The sequence below is a fragment of the Anomaloglossus baeobatrachus genome, chromosome 1 (genome assembly GCF_048569485.1).
Source record: "Anomaloglossus baeobatrachus isolate aAnoBae1 chromosome 1, aAnoBae1.hap1, whole genome shotgun sequence".
NCBI lineage: Eukaryota > Metazoa > Chordata > Amphibia > Anura > Aromobatidae > Anomaloglossus > Anomaloglossus baeobatrachus.
In genome coordinates, this window is record NC_134353.1 from 321,377,014 (window position 1) to 321,394,445 (window position 17,432).

The following is a 17,432-nucleotide window of genomic DNA, read 5'->3' on the forward strand; positions in this document are numbered from 1 at the left end:
GGTCTGTCGGGTGCCCCACCAATCAATAGAATGAAGGGCTGGGGGTCTGTCGGGTGCCCCACCAATCAATCGAATGAAGGGCTGGGGGTCTGTCGGGTGCCCCACCAATCAATAGAATGAAGGGCTGGGGATCTGACTGTTGGTTGCCCCACCAATCAATAGAATAAAGGGCTGGGGGGGGGGTGACTATTGGGTGCCCCACCAATCAATAGAATGAAGGGCTGGGGGTGACTATTGGGTGCCCCACCAATCAATAGAATGAAGGGCTGGGGGTGACTGTTGGGTGCCCCACCAATCAATAGAATGAAGGGCAGCCTCCCAGGCACACAGACTGCCATTCCAATAAATCATGGGAATACACAGTTCTAAAGACATGTCACTTACCTGAGGCCAGGTAGGTCTTTTACACTAGCAGTGATCTCTGCAGCTTCTGGTACAAGCTTTTCTACCAGTTCCAAAGGTCCCCAGAATGATTTATTCTGTCCTAGAAATGTCTTCTTAGCTAACAAACAACAGCATATTACAATTACAATCTCTCCAGGTTTCTAAACCACATTATTTAGATCTAGCAAACCCACTCACTATCTTTACCAGAAAATGTAATGAGAAGGTGGCCGATTTCTTACCCTTTAATCCATGTTTTAGGCAGTGCTCCATCACCACAAAAAATTGCTGCAAAGGTGCATAGTCAGAGTCCAGGGTCCGACCCAGATTCAGAGCGGACTCAATCAAGCCCTTTATACTCAACTTTGCCATGTTCATGAGATTCATTCTTTCGTTGGCCATGAGATAATTGGGATCTGGAGAAAACAGAAAGAAAAATATAATTAAATATACTGGGGCAGTTTATTATGCCAGTCTAGAAAAGATTGGAGTAAATTGTGACAAATTTATTATAATGTGCATGCTACTTAATAAAGATGATGTGATTTTAGACTGTGCTAAAGTCAGAAAAATAAAAATGTGCACATTGTACGAGGAGCTGCAGATCTGTAACAAAATGTGCAATATCTTCTGGCAGAAAGCTCCACAAATTGTCTAAAAAGTTGTTGGCCTCTCCCCACACTTTAACGCCACGCACTTTTTTGTGCAAATTGTACCTTTTTGAGCTTTGTTTACAGCATATACTTGTGTACACCGCTTGATAAATGTGCAGCATTCTTGTATATATGGAAATAGATTAACTAGAATACTGCAATTAGTAACTATGCTAGTTATAATTAACCATGTCTTAAAGGCTAACCTTTAAGCAGGCATTATAGCCGGTTACCAAAATGGAAGTAATCTGTAGCTCTGTGGCCACAGATGAAAGAATATATACACGGTCCCTATACACCGGTCTCGTTTTCTTGCACAGACACCAATCAAGGCGCATATGGACAATAGATTAGAGGGGATTCTAAAGACCGTACCTTTTCTCACAAGCTCAGCCAGTTGAAGCCTTGTGTATGGAGCTGGGCGATCAAACTGGATGCTCGAATTACAGAAATCAGATTTTGGCTTCAGCAAAGACAAGACAAAACCAAGCATCTGAGAAGACATCACAGGATCGCCTCCGGCCGGATGACAACTGAGTAGAGCTTCCAGCAGCTCTGAATATATACAAGGGAAAGACAGACCATCTCTGTCTCTTCAAGTATCCCAATAGGATGGCCATTGTTCCCCTTTATACAGAAGTGTCATAGGTGAGTGAATAATTACAGGCCAGAGGACTCAGCATCTCTAATTTAAAAGCATTAAATGCTGCGTTTAGTGGATTTTAATAAAATCTAATCACTGGAACCAGGCACATATATGTGTTCTGCACCTTATTAAAAATTACCCACATTCGATATATAGGTGCAATATTCACTATGCAGCGGATAGTCTTTTGCCTCATGCATAAAGTAGCTTAACAACTCATTCTCAAAAATAGTTACCAGATCTGAACATTAACATACAATTATTAAACCTTCTAGACCAAAAATCTAACAAGTACAATAATAATAATCATAATAATAATAGACAAATCGAGCTGCGCTCCATGGAAACGTCCTCCACTGTGAGAACGTGGCCGAGGGCTATGTGCTTCTTATCCAGCAGACTCTGGTGGTCTTCACTGTGCACTGATGTAATCGATTGTGAAAAAGTATAGAAAACGTGATTATCCTGAGGAAGGAGAGGCTTTTCTCTGAATCACTATTGACCTACTCCGGGATGTTTCTCTGACGACGGCAGCATGGCAATCATACCCATTCTCCTTCTCCTGGTGTTTATGGAAGCTGAAGCACTGATACACCAAGAGCGGCCATCACACTGATCATGCCCCTTTATATTTAATATTTAAAGGGAACCTGTCATGTAATTTATGAGTTTTAACCTAGTAGCAGTGTGATGTGTGGCCTAGTAACCCCTTCCTACCCATCCCTGTGTTGTAATAATGTGAATGAATAAAAATGTTTTATTACTTATGTGTACCCTATGTAAATGAGCATGGGCTCTAGCTCTATGGGTGTCGCATCGCCCTGTAGGCGTTTGCATGTTTTCCATGGTATCGCATCCCTGTGGGCGTGATACCATGGATTTGCATCAGTCGCTACTTCAGATCCCGCGCGTGTGCACTTTCCATTCCCGCAGCCTTGTCATCCGGGTGCTTGCTTCTCGTCTTCAGACGCGCTCTGTGCATGGTCGGAACCGCAGGAGGCTTTTGAGCATGCGCAGTGTGTGTCTGAAGACGAGAAGCAAGTGAGGCTGCGGGAATGGTAAGTGCGCACGCACAGGATCTCAAGTAGCGATGGTCATGCCATTAGGGACGTGATACCCCGAAAAACATGCAAACACCCACAGGGCGATGCGACGTCCATGGAGCTAGAGCCCCTGCTCATTTACATACCGAACACATAAGTAATAAAACATTTTTATACATTCACATTACACATTATTACAACACAGGGATGGGTAGGAAGGGGTTACTAGGCCATACATCACATTGCTACTAGGTTAGACCACAAGGGACCTGACAGGTTCCCTTTAAGCTCTGGAGGCAGAATCTCATGCAGACCAGTGTCAGGCCCACAGCCTGGAGCAGCTCATCTACATAGAAGAAAAACATGGCTGTCTCTAGAACAAAATGTTTTAATCGCAGTTATCAAGATACTTTATTCCGCTTCCTAAAACTACATACCCATATAGACTGCTTAATAGGGTTGATCCTACTGACAGATTCCCTTTAAGTGTAGTCTCATGCTTTACAATTATCTACAAAATTATAGATTTCTATAATGTATGTAATATAAGACAAAATAAAGGAATCTTTTTTCATCTGGCACAAAAATGGAAAAAAAAACAAAACAAAAACACAACTTTCCAACATACGGTACACCCTGTATGTCCATAGGGTTCCACTATTGCCAGTTTCCCATGTCCAATGTTATCCGGTTATGGGTCTACTGACACAAAATTAACAACCTCAAAGGAATATATGAGGCTTTTAATGGGAATCTGTCAGCAGGTTTTCACTATGTAATCTGATAAAAGCATATTGTACAGACAGAGAGCCTGATTCCAGCAGTGTGTCACTTACTGAGCTGCTTGGTGTAGTTTTAAAGTATCCCTGTTTTGTCTGATGTAGATGCCCAGACTTCTGGGCGGTGTATAACCCTGCCCACACCCCTGACTGGCAGCTTCCTGTGTACACTGTGAACAAAATACCAGTGGTGGAGGCGGGGATACAGAGATCAGCCTGACAGAACTAGTCCTGTAGTAATAATCTCCTGCTGATAAAACACTGATTGTACTGAAACTACAGCACATATCCCTGGAAACAGGCTCTCCGCTCCTACATTATGCTGCCTTCAGATTAAACAGCAAAAACCTGCTGATGGATTTAAACATTTTTATTATAACTCGTATATTATCTATCCATCAATCTCAGGGTGTGCAGTATATCATTTTTATATGACGTGGGAGGTTATCAATTGTTTTCTTCTGACAATCCAGTCAGTTAGGCCTGGGCCACACGGGGTACTAGTGCGATCCTCGCATGACACTCGGCTCATACTGGCAGTACAGCAGGAGCCGAGTGTCATGCTAGTATCTCTGCGACTGAGGTCCGACTGTGTGACCGGACCTCAGCTGCGGGGGGCGGGCCGGCACTGAGGAGGGGCAGGCCAGTGCTGCAGAGGGGAGGGAGCGATTTATATCCCTCTCTCCTCCGTTGCCGGCTATTGCGATTCTCGCACTGCACTCGCGTTACACCGGTGTACCGCGAGTGCAGTGGGATTTTTCTCTCGCCCCATTGACGTGAATAAGTGCGAGAGAAAAGAGCCTCGCATTACAATCACAGCATGCTGCGATTGTTTTCTCGGTCCGATTAGGGCTGATAAAATAATCGCTCATGTGTGCTGACACACAGGCTAATATTGGTCCGAGTGGAATGCGATGTTTTATAGCACTCCACTCACACCGTTTTTCTTGCCGCGTGCATGAGCCTTATGCTCATTGTACTGCTCTGACAAAGTTACTATTAATTAACACAATTTACAATGTAGCCACTTTATCATCTATCATTGCAGCTGAGAGATACATGATCAATTGTAAAGTAAAGATAACGCAGAAAATAACTTCTGCAATTTGCCTAAGGATGACAAGTGATGACTATGTATATGGCCATCATCTAATACCATTGCTAACATTACTTCTATGAATACTTGAAGTCATTTAGAACAATAAGCTGTTTTTGGTTCACTCCCATTCAATAGTCTAAAGTAGATCGTTACATTTCAGGCAGGATCTCAAGGATCAAAGGCAGCAGTGTGTGTGCTAAAAGTACTCTGCTCTCATCTATAAATGCTCGGTTTTATCCTTGCAGCATGATAATATAGTCTTAAGGGTATGTCCGCACATGTGCGTATTACATGTAGTTACGCTGCGTTCTGCAGCGCAGCGTAACTGCATGCGTCCTGCGTCCCCTGCACAATCTATGGAGATTGTGCAGGAGCCGTGCGCACGTGGCATGTTAGAACGCAGCGATTCGGCTGCTGCCCGAATCGCTGCGTTCTAAGAAGTGACATGTCACTTATTTTGTGCGTTCTGCATGCTGTCTATAGGGAGAGGCAGCATGCAGAGCGCACGAATCTGCCGGCACCATGCGCTTCAGAACGCAGCTTTTCAGCTGCGCTCTGAACAACACATTTTCGGTGCGGTGCAGAGCGCACACGTGCGCACATAGCCTTAGTTGTGCTTTATTCATATGCACTTGTCCCATTTTGCAGCTGTGAAGAACACACTGGTGTCCTTTCTTTCTGAATCTTCGGACTTGTTCAGTTGAGTGTGTTATACAGTAGTGCGCAGTCCGTGTGCTACTGACTATACCCAAAGCGCATACTGACCTATTATAGGAAGTGTGTCAGTGTACACCGACGATTTTCCACATGGATCAATGGTGTGCGGAGGAAAACACAGCATGCACTATTGTGGTCCAACACAAAGACCAGACTATTACATGTAAATAACAGGCAGCTCCTGCACTCACCTGATCTGCAGACAAGCACACTAAGTGACACAAGCATTTAGAGCGTTTTACTATGGCCGCCTGAACAAGCCCTTAAGCCACATTTAGAGATTTGTGAAATGTGGTCAGTGTATGAGCCATGATCAATGGATTGGACGCTCATCTCCTGACCCAGCGTCAACATCATGACATATGCGGCGATTAGGTTCAGAAAAAAATAGGAAAATTGATTCAGCTCACCCTTTCAATAGTCCAAAGTCAGGATCGATGCTGCTGCATGAAGCTGCCCTGGCCTCAGGCAGAACACTTCCAGGCAATATAGAACAAGGTCTCCAGCACTCCAAAAGGTTAACAACTATTTATTGAAATCCATATTAAAGTAAAAAATCATGATCACAATGGGGGGGGCTGAGATAAAAGGAAATCCACAATGTTTCGGCTAAAAGCGCCTTACTCCAGGATTTACCTTGTAAGTCCAATGTGCACACAGATATACTGAAGGATCTCATAGCAAAAGGAGAGAACCTGTGGACAATTATTTTGGACATATTAACCTAGTATGTCCAATGTGCAGACAGATATACTGAAGGATTTCATAGCAAAAGGAGAGAACATGTGAACAATATAATTGTCCACAGGATCTCTCTTTATGCTATGAGATCCTCCAGTACATCTATGTGCACATTGGACTTACAAGGTTAACCCTGGAGTAAGGCGCTATTAGCCGAAACATGGTGGATTTCCTTTGATGTGTCACCCCCCACTGTGATCACGATTTTGGACTTTTCTACGGATTTCAATAAAAATAGTTTTTTTTTTAACCAATTCTTTATTGATTTTCATTGAAACATGAATGTATTCAACATACATCTTGAAAACACATTGCTTACTGTTTGTGCAATAATACATCAGTCAGTATGGATGATAACACGAAAATTAAACAACAAAAACAAATAGTTCTTAACCTTTTGGAGCGCTGGAGACCTTATTCTATATTGATTAGGTTCAGGTTGGAAGACCCATACTCCGTCTGTACATGCACGTCTGTATTCGGCCTAAGGCCTCTCTTACACATCCATAAAGCAGGGAGCATTCTCTCCATGGTAGGCTCAGGCTGACCACCAGCTTTTCCAGTCTGAGCCTATGAACACACATGTAATCATTCCTAGAAAATAATGGACGGTTGGAGCGAGACAATGGCTGGCATTTGTTAGTTTTCTTTGCACTCATGTGTTCTGGTGAACTTACCTATTTGATCACAAATTCTAGAAGTCAATGCCATACTATAGTGAGTTTATACAAACATAAGAGGAACTAGCTGGCAAACAAGTATCAAGTGTGGTTAAACATTCATTCTGAAGTCCCACGTGAAGAGCATATAAAAGTGGACTCATCCGCTGAAGGAGAAAATTCACCTTGTAAATGTTTTTGCCAAGTCGCATTTTTATTTCCCTACAAAGGTTATAAACCCCTCCTTATCGCGCTCATGATAAAAGACAGGCAGGGAGTATCGGTCTCACAGCCCCATCTTGAATGGAGCGCACACCTAGCCCTCCATACCATTCCGTCTATGGGATTGCTGGAGAGACCAGCGCTGTGATCAGCTTTCTCCGGCAGTCCTACAGACAATGAATGGAGCATGTGCACCTCCACTCATCCAAGATGGGGCCGCAGAGGGTCACTCCCCAGCAATAAGTTAATTATCTCCTGTCCTATAGAAAGGGGTTCATTTTTTATGTGAATAACTTTAGGAATAAAGGCCCCAAGTAGTCAGTTTTCAGAGGCCTTTTTAGTTAGTGCCAATTTCTATAGACTTTACAAGGGGCGAGGATGATGATTCTCTAAGGACGGGTCTTTAGGCTGCTCTGCATTACTACTCAGTGAACCACTCTCCCTTAGGCCTCCAACACACATCCGTTAAAAACACGCATGTGCCGCAAGACACGTATTTTCCCTGCGTGTTGCGAGTATGTGTCTTGGGTAAGTGCGGTCCACGTGTGTTCTCCGTGTGCTATCCGTGATAGCACACGGAGAACCGGTAATTTGCATACTCACGTGGTCCGCACTGCTGTCCAGGGTTCTGATCTTCGGCTCCAGCCCCACCCACTCCCCGCTGGCGCTGCTTCCGGCCGAGCGGAGGGACGGAGATTAGCGCCGGTGACAGCACGCCCACCTCCTTTACACGCTCATAACGAGCGGCGGCCGGCAGGAACATTTTGTAGCAGAAGAATCTGCGGGGCTCATGGGAGGGTAGTGTGTTTTTTAATTTTTAAAATTAATGACACGTGTTCTCCGGCGCGTGTCACACGGAACCGCATCATCAGTGTGGTACGGGTGCGGGCCGTGTGACACCCGTGCTGCCGGAGAATACGTGGACATGTCAGCGTGAGAAAATCACGGACACACGTTCAGTTCCAAAATACTTACGTGTCCAAACAATAACGAAAACATAGGTCCACGTGTCTCCGTGCCACCGGTACGTGAAAAAACTGCCAAACACGTACCGGCAGCACGGATGTGTGTCTTAGGCCTTAAATGTATAAGAGACCATAAAAGTAACAGGAAATAAGAAAACCCATATCTCTGGCACCGCTTAGAGGGATTTTAAAAAAAAAAAAAAAAAAAAAAGGAAATAAAAAATCAAAATCACAAGAGTGGCTGATGGAATAAAATAGTGACAACTGGCCACTTCACTGGTGCCTGGTTCTCTCTAAAGGGAATCTGTCAGCAGGATTTTTCTACCTCATCGCAGAGCAGTATGATGTAGGCAAGGAGACGATGAAACCAAGGATGTATCACTTAGATTACTGGGTGCAGGCATTCTGATTTAGCAATGCAGCAGAGCTGAGAAAGCTGCCCCTGCCTACATTAGGCTCTGTATGTACAATGTCTATAGACAGTGAGCTGCTAATCACAGAACGTGTCTGAGTTGAATGAGTGCCCGTAAGCCAGCTAATGACAGAAATGATAAGTACATGGTGCTAAAACAAACACTAAGAAAACAACACCATGGACCTGCACCATGGAGAAGAGACACTCGGTTGAACTCTATGTGGTAACCCCTACAGCAAGCAGCCTTCACATTACATAGCAAGACCTGCTGCCAAATTCCCTTTAAGCAATGTGGATTTGGTAATATGTAAGCAATGTCATAGATAGAATGTTAATGTGTAATACAATATGAAAGCTGCATATGCTCTGTGGTTAGGATCTACATGCATAAAGTATAAAAACATGCAGCATTTGCCCCTCCAATGAAGTGTTAATTAAATAAATATACTTCTATAATTTCCTTCAGAAAGAAGAGTACCAGGACATTTAGGCCCTGGACTTTTGTAGCATGCCAGTATATTAATATGTATTGATCACTTGAGTACAGATGGGGGCCATTGCTCTAGTCATCGGGTTTGGGTTCTAGAATTCTACGCTCCCTAAATGAGATCAAGTTAGATCACATGGATTTCTACTCTAAATCTCTGACTGTGTGTGACAGTAATCCAACAGAAACTATAAAGATTGGTAGCTGGCGATACAATGTGTGAAGACACAACAAATAATGAGAACTGAGCTGAATCTAGTTGTGCATACATCAAATGGTTGTAGGCCGAATGCCACCTCCCCTACAAACATGGACACTTCAATCTGCTATTTCTAAAGGGCATGTTCACACAGCATTATTGCGGCATTTTTTTTCCAGTGCAAATCTTTGCAAAGGATAAAGAAGGCAGCGTTTTAATAAAACTACTCAGATTAATCCCTAATATGATACACTAGTAATTAAAGGGAACCTGTCAGGTCCAATATACACCCAGGACCATGAGCAGTTCTCGGTACATATTGCTAATCCCTGCCTAACTGTCCCTGTATACACTAGCATAGATAAAGGGATCTGTAGAAAAAGTATTTCTAAATATCTTATATCGTATGCTAATGAGCACGGGGACTAGTCCGCTGGGCGTTAGTTCCCCTGGCTAGTCGGCTCTATTAGCATATTAGTACACCCCTGTGTGTGTGCTGACATGCTTATGAATACGGAGCGTCAGAGGATGATCTCGCTCCCCTCTCTGCAGCAATCGCCGCCTGACACTGGATTTTGTCTCAGTGCACATGATCCCGGAGTTTGGGTCATGCGCACTACTTCAGTTTGAAGCCAGGACGTGTACACCCGGCTTCATAGTGCGCATGACCCAAACTCCGGGGTCATGTGCACGGAGCCAAAATCCAGTGTCGGGCGGCGATGGCTGCAGAGAGGCGAGCGAGATCATCCTCTGACATTGCAAACTTATAACGCTAACATTGTAATGGCCCAACAAACCAAATCATGTAAAACCAAAATGACAGCTATAGTAATGTTGACCGACATCTACGTGGTAGCAGGTATGCTGCAGGTGATGGGCGTGAGGAGCCTAGCCAAAATGTTATTGACAATACGTGTCTGTGCTCTAGTGGTTCTCGCCCGCTGTGTAAATATGTGTGTCCATGCATCCCACACAAGCAGGGGTTACAATGGAGTTTGTTCATTTTAAAAGCATCACACCTGCATTTTTTTTTTCTATTTCAGCGCTGGAGTGAAGCGTTAAATTGAAGTTCTCTGCTCCATCTTATACTCACCTGTCCCCACCTTCATCTATTTCTAGCGGTGCTTCAGTTGGTCTCCAGTGATTTTTATGACCTGCCAGCAGCTCCAGTGTTTCATGGCGTGCACCAGAAGTCACAGCTCAATGCAAGTCTATGAGAGCCTCATTCTGGCACTCAGTAACATTGAGACTTTGTGACGTAATGTCTAACTTTTGGCTAGTTAGAAGTTACGAGCACAAGATGGTACTGCAGGAGCAGAGCGGCACTAAAAAATGAGAAGCCGCTGGAGGGCAAGTAGAATACAGAAGGCTTAGGCTGCTTTCACACATCCGTTTTTTGCTGAGCGGCACAATATACGGCGCTTTGCAGAAAAAACGCAACCTTTTTTTTTTGCCGCCTGTTGCGTTTTTTCTTGCCTAGACTTGCATTAGCGCCGTATTGTGCCGCACGGCCTTGCTTTGCGTCCGATTTTTGCCGGATGCGGCATATTTGGCCCATGCGGCAGCCAGATGGAACGTTGCCTGGCACGTTTTTTGTGCGGCGAAAAAAACGCATCGCGCCGGATTCAGCGCAATTTACAATGCAAGCTTATGGACGCCGGATGCGGCGTCCTGCGGCAAAAACCGCATCAGGCCGCCGGATGTGTTTTTTGCACTGCGCATGCTCAGTATCAAGCCGTATCGGTCAAAAAATGTACGGGCCGCATGGAAAATCTTAGGCTACTTTCACACATCCGCTTTGAGCAGTGCGGCTCAATCCAGCTTTGAAACCTATGCAACGGATGCGGCGAAAACATCGCATCCTTTGCATACGTTTTTACATGCGGCCCGTCCGTTTTTTTCTGGTTGCGGCACACTACCAAGCATGCGCAGTGGAAGAAACCGCATGCGGTGGCCGGATGCGTTTTTTTCCGCATCGCGCCGCATCTGGCGTCCATAGGCATGCATTGAAAAATGCGCCGCAGCGGCCGGATGTGGCGCGATGCGTTTTTTTTGCCGGACAAAAAAACGTTGCAAGATACGTTGCCTTAGGCCGCCGCTTTAATTAATTTTGCCGCATCCGGAAAAAAACGGATGCAATACAAAGCCATTAGGCACAATCCGGTAACAATGCAAATCTATGGGGATAAAACGGATGCGGTACCGGATCCGTTTTACCCGTTTTTTTCCGGATTGTGCCTGATGGAAAAAACCTGATGTGTGAAAGTAGCCTTATGCAACGGATCCGGTTTTTCTGCCGCATCCGTTGCATAGGTTTTTGAGCCGGATTGAGCCGCACTGCAAAAACTGGATGTGTGAAAGCAGCCTTATATTTCAAGGTTATGATTAAGAGGTTGTTCCTTGAAACATGTAAACCAGGTCCAGGTGTGTTTTTTTGCCTGTCTCCTCCATGTTCACAGTTTGTATTTTTAATATGCATTAAATGAGTTGATTTCCAGTGCTGGATCTTTTCCTTTTTGTTTGTTCCCTGTTGGGGTTTTTTCTGATCCGTACTAGTCATGCAGTTGAGCTGGTTTTTCTTTTTTTCAAGCGCCACTCCAGCGCTGAAAAAAAACAAAAAAAAACAACGCAGGAGTGGTACTTTAATTTTACTTTAGTACTTTATACACCACTGGATTGAACGTCACACTTGCAGCATGAAAATGGGAGACAATAAGCCCTGTGAATCTTGTGGCATTATTTAAGGTTTGAGTGGAATTAGAGTTTTACCATGTCCCCTGTGCTGTTAGTTCTGCACCTTGTAAAAGCTACAGTAAAGCAAAACCTGCGTAGTGAAATGACAAAGTGCCAAAGCATGGTGGTAAGGAACGCACGCACCTTTTGGATCATGACGCACTTTCTCCACCAACTCTGTCAAATCCTCCCAAGAATCTTTGCAAACAGCAAACCCAAAAAAAACAAAACAAAAACAAATGAAAGGAAAGAAGCAATAACTTGATAGCATGCACATGGGGCAGATAACTACATTACACATGTAATTGCTGCACTGCGCCAGTTGTACACAGATCACATGAAATCATTTGGGTAAAGATTGTGGATACGAGATGTGTACCAAAGACAACTGCTCCACTGTAGCTTTAATTTTGTTCCTGAGATATGATGACCCATTTCCTAGTATATAAATCTAATCTGGTTAGCAAGGGAACATTGCATCAATAAGGAGGATACCCCATGAGGAAGAGTTAAAAGTGACAGCCCTTAACTAAAAAGATGAGATGTACCGTATATACAGGGTGCAAAAAGGAAAAGGAAAAGGTATAGTCATGTCAAAAACGGAAAGGGCACGGAAAAAACCCCAAAAAAAAAAGAAAACGACAACTTATTTATGGCAAGTGTCAGTTCCTCTAAGCACAAGTACTACAGGCACAAGATCAGCTGTGGTTATAGCCAGCTTGGATTTACAAAGCTCTTCCGACGGTTAGGGTCAGTAAACCTGTATGTGGTCTGTGTGTTCAGTCAGTAAATTGAATGACACAAGGTAGTCCTCATACAGTGCTTTTCCGAAAATAAAACAGGATCTTATATTCTATTATGCTCTGAAAAATGAGACAGGGAAAAAGAAAATCCTCTGCCAATAAGCCCTATGAACAATAAATCCACATTTATTCAAATATAATCACACATCATATATATACACACACTAATATCTATCTATATCTATCTATATCTATCTATATCTATCTATATCTATCTATATCTATCTATATCTATCTATCTATCTCTATCTCTCTCTCTCTATCTCTCTATATATATATATACACACACACACACACACATGACAACACAAGGCCTACCCATTAAATTAAAGACACCACACTTGAATAAAGTAAATGGCATTAAATGGCCGTGACATTTATTAAGGGTTACATAATAAATAAATTAATCAATAAATAAAACCAATATTTTATTAAAATTCTTCCATAACCATATTCCATAAACAACCAGTCCGCCAGTAAAAACTGGCGACTTTACCCAATACTTTAAAGAAGAAGTCCATAACCAACCAGTCCACCAGTAAAACTGGCGACTTTCCCACTAACAAATGTCACGACGAGAGCAGTTCTTGAAGTAGTCTTTCTCCAGGGGGGGAGGGTGGGTGTTCTTCTTGATCTTCAAATCTTCTGACAGCCAGCTGATGGAAAGCTGCTATTTTATACTTAAAATTTCCCCGCACTTTCTGCCAGCTGATCCAATCAGCTGGCAGAAAAACGGGCGCGCAGAAACCAGACTAAACCAGTCAGAGCCAGAACACCTCAGAGCCACTGACTGGAAATTTGTTAACCCTTTCCACACCTGAATAAAATGGCAACCAAATTCACAACCAAATAGTGAGGCCTGTGTTATCATGCGGTCGCTACGGCATACAAGATACCGTGCTCTGAACATGACAACACAAGGCCTACCCATTAAATTAAAGACACCACACTTGAATAAAGTAAATGGCATTAAATGGCCGTGACATTTATTAAGGGTTACATAATAAATAAATTAATCAATAAATAAAACCAATATTTTATTAAAATTCTTCCATAACCATATTCCATAAACAACCAGTCCGCCAGTAAAAACTGGCGACTTTACCCACACGCCAAGGACTAACAGGCCTTGGCCCACCCCCACTAACAAATATCACAGCCATTTCTCGACACAATTTTGGAGCCCCAAATTGAATATACTTTTCCAATATCATTCCCGCCCAAGTGCAATAACCTAACGTTTGATCCTAAACCGTCCTGATCAGACTTTGACCTACCAATAAAAAACCTCAACAACTTATCAGTAACAAAAACATCTGAAAACATCAATCCTGACAACCTACTCCTACTAACCAAAACTAACTCACTAATCCTAAACTCTCCAAAATATGCTAAAACGAATGCCACCCTAAACACCATTGACTCAAAGTCATTAACGCAAATATATCCATAGCTAAATTCTTTCTCATCAAAAATCCAGAAATTCAAGCGCTAAACCCACATTACTCTGAAAACAATCCACTTTATGAAAAAACACAAAAATTCTGCCATTCTAACCATGCGGCCGAATACCTGGCCCATGTTGAATCAGCAATAGACCTCTTAATAGCCGAAACAACTAATCCATCACTACATTCCATAAAGCTTCTGGGCACGGGCTCCCGAGAGAAATTGCCATCAGTTCCATACGAAACAGTTCTTCCCGATCCTGTCGAGACAGCGCATTGTCTAACTTATTAACCCTGTCTGACTCAAGCCGCGCTTTTATCCAAATATTGTACCTAAGACACGTTAAAACCAACTGTCTCAGAATTCTGACTCCCCAACTATTCTGAGAAGACATTGTGTTAATAGCAAATACCAGGTTCCTGCTATCTGATACCAACAAAATCCTTTGATTTGACAACTTCTTACCCCAGACCTCAACTAACACCAAAACTGGAAAAAGGGACATTACCGTACTATTGCCAGTCACACCACTAACCTTCCAAGAATTGTGCCAAAATTCAAATAAGAATTCTCCTTGACAAAAAAACACCAAAACCGTACTCACCATGACCAAAAGACAACTGTAAAACATCGGAAGTTCTAAACTCCTGCTGCCAGACTGCCTTACCATTATAATTCCTACAAAAGTACCGCCACATAAACAAATCTTCCTTAAGCTGTTGTGTCAAACGAATATGAGAACCCGAAGATGATAATCCCTTAGTGGCCTCATACAACCTTCTGGAAAAAATCCTACCCATCGGAAAAATCCGTAAACTAAAATTCAAAAGCCCCAATAATGACTGCAGTTTCCTCAAAGTTGTCTTTCTCCTGCCAATCATACCAGAAAGCTCTGCATCCAACCTAGCAACTTTTTCTTGGGGCAACCTACACTCCATCCTAACAGAGTCAATAGTAATACCCAAAAATTCTAAGCACTGACAGGGCAAAGTTGTCTTCTCCTCTGCTATAGGGATGCCAAACAACTCCATTAACTCTCGAAATTTAACTAAAAGACTAAAACAATCCCCAGATTTAGCCCTGCCAACAAACAAAAAATCATCTAAGTAATGTAACACCTTCCCTTCATTACACTCCTCCTCCACTACCCAATGTAAAAACGATGAAAATGATTCAAAATAAAAACAGGATAGAGAAAACCCCATCGGGAGGCATCTATCAAAAAAATAATGCCCTCCAAACTGAAAACCTAAGGAATTAAAACCGCTAGGACTGACTGGCAGCAACCTGAATGCTGACTGTATGTCAGACTTCGCCATTAAAGCACCCCTACCTGCCTCCCTTACTAACTCTACAGCCTGGTCAAATGATGAATACTTGACGGAAACTATGTTAGGGTCAATCTCATCATTCAAAGAACCCCACTTTGGTGGAAAAGATAAGTGGTGGATTAAACGAAAACTGCCTTGTTCTTTTTTAGGAACTAAACCAAGTGGAGAAAGCCTAAAATTAGTAAACGGAGGTTTAGTAAAAGGGCCAGCTACCCTACCTAACTGAATCTCCTTCATTACTTTGGAAGCTACTACCGAATCAAATTCCCTCACTGACGCAAGGTTCTCCACCCAAACGCACCCTGAACCTTTAAACTCTGGAACAAAAAATCCCTTAGAAAACCCCTCTATAATTAAATCAGCCTTCTGTCTGTCTGGGTAGCGACCTAACCATCCCAGCATGTTTTGTAACCTCACTGGAGTCGCCGCCTTTAAAAATGGACTCTTTACTGTTGTGTTGATGCTGGTTACTCCGATTCTGTTTCTCAAAGCATTTGATGACGGCGATTGCCCCCGCAGAAGGAGCACTCATGCCGAAATCTGCAGTTAGATGCAAACTTACAATTTGATTCATTGTAAGCGAAACAAAATCCTTAACAGTAGAATTATTGGTACTCTGTCTACTAAACTGGCTTCTCTGAGGAAGCATCAGATTCAGCCAAAGACCGATGTCTTTTTGACCCCACAGCATACTGCGATGGATGGCCAACTTCTGACGAAAACTCTCATCATAAGTCAGCCATGCCTGACCGCCGAAGCTGCGATAAGCTTCCAGTATGCTGTCAAGGTGCTGAAATAACCCCGAACAGACAGAAGGGTTCCTTTCCCCCAATACAGAGGAAAAGATGCAAAATGCCTGCAGCCAGTTATGAAAAGATCTAGGGGGACCTTTCTTCCTATCATCAAAAACCGTCTTCTCATCTTTTTTTACATTTTCTCTATTAGACGGAAGCAGTGAAAATAAATCAATAAATTCCCCCTTATAAATCTTTTCTTTAACTGGCTGCGGCAGATGAAAACCCAGGGGAGACAAGTCACATGTCAATGCCTCTTTAAATAAATAACCAGGCAATGACATGGACTCCTGACTACCAATAGGGGCTGCACTACCCCCCCTAGGCGTCCCTCCCCCTGCTAACAATTCCCCTAACACCTTCCTAACTACAGATTCCATACTAACAGATAGAGGGTCGACACACGAGACAGACAAGGGGACATGGAACATCTCACCCCTCCTTCTGCTCTGCGATCCTCGGCCCTTCTCTGGAATTCCAGCTTCTACAGCTGAGCCATGCTGCAGATCCTGTTCTCTGGCTCCAGCTGGCAGATCATCTTCTTCAGACGGGGAGTCAGACCAGGGGGCCCCCGTCGCTCTTCCGGCCTCCGGCACGCTCACACTTGCCGGTGCAGCCCTGCTCCTGCCAGGATTTTCAAATCCCTGGGTCAGCGCCGCGCTTTTACGACGGCGCTGACTAGATGATCCACTCTTCCTCTTCCTGGACACATGACCGGGTGCAGGAGGATGACGTGCTGAAGTCCCGGCAGACAAGATGGGCGGTGATAACTCCGCTCCGGCATTCCCCTCTTCTCTGGACGATGACGTCGGGGGGAGGAAGCTGCTGCGTCTCTGGGACCTCCTCCTTGCAGGGATTTCCTCAGTCAGCGCTGCCATCTCCTCAGGAGCGGTGAGTTGAATCACCGCAGCGTCGCAGTCCATCTCTTCCTCAGCTTCTGCTGGCCGCCTGGGCACCGCCAGGCACTGTGTAAGCCAGGCTTCTCCGCCGTCCTCGCTCGCCCTCTTCATGAACTCCCGTAGCAGGCTCTCCATCAGCTGTTCTTCTTGATCTTCAAATCTTCTGACAGCCAGCTGATGGAAAGCTGCTATTTTATACTTAAAATTTCCCGCACTTTCTGCCAGCTGATCCAATCAGCTGGCAGAAAAACGGGCGCACAGAAACCAGACTAAACCAGTCAGAGCCAGAACACCTCAGAGCCACTGACTGGAAATTTGTTAACCCTTTCCACACCTGAATAAAATGTCAACCAAATTCACAACCAAATAGTGAGGCCTGTGTTATCATGCGGTCGCTACGGCATACAAGATACC

At 43.8% G+C, this 17,432-nt stretch overlaps 1 protein-coding gene across 8 annotated transcripts in view; it reads right to left on the reverse strand.

Moving 5' to 3' along the window:
* The window catches only part of RUFY3 (RUN and FYVE domain containing 3), a 143,658-nt gene that overhangs the window by 58,475 nt on the left and 67,751 nt on the right, over positions 1-17,432 (reverse strand). For 4 of the 8 annotated variants that reach the window (XM_075351590.1, XM_075351605.1, XM_075351628.1 and 1 more), the window contains exons 2-4: positions 11,887-11,940; positions 627-800; positions 385-502 (exon numbers count right to left, since the gene is read on the reverse strand). In XM_075351590.1, the coding sequence (XP_075207705.1) occupies positions 385-502; positions 627-800; positions 11,887-11,940 (346 nt within the window). The remainder of the gene's footprint in view (positions 1-384; positions 503-626; positions 801-11,886; positions 11,941-17,432) is intronic. The other 4 variants (XM_075351597.1, XM_075351620.1, XM_075351613.1 and 1 more) reach the window with 1 other exon arrangement.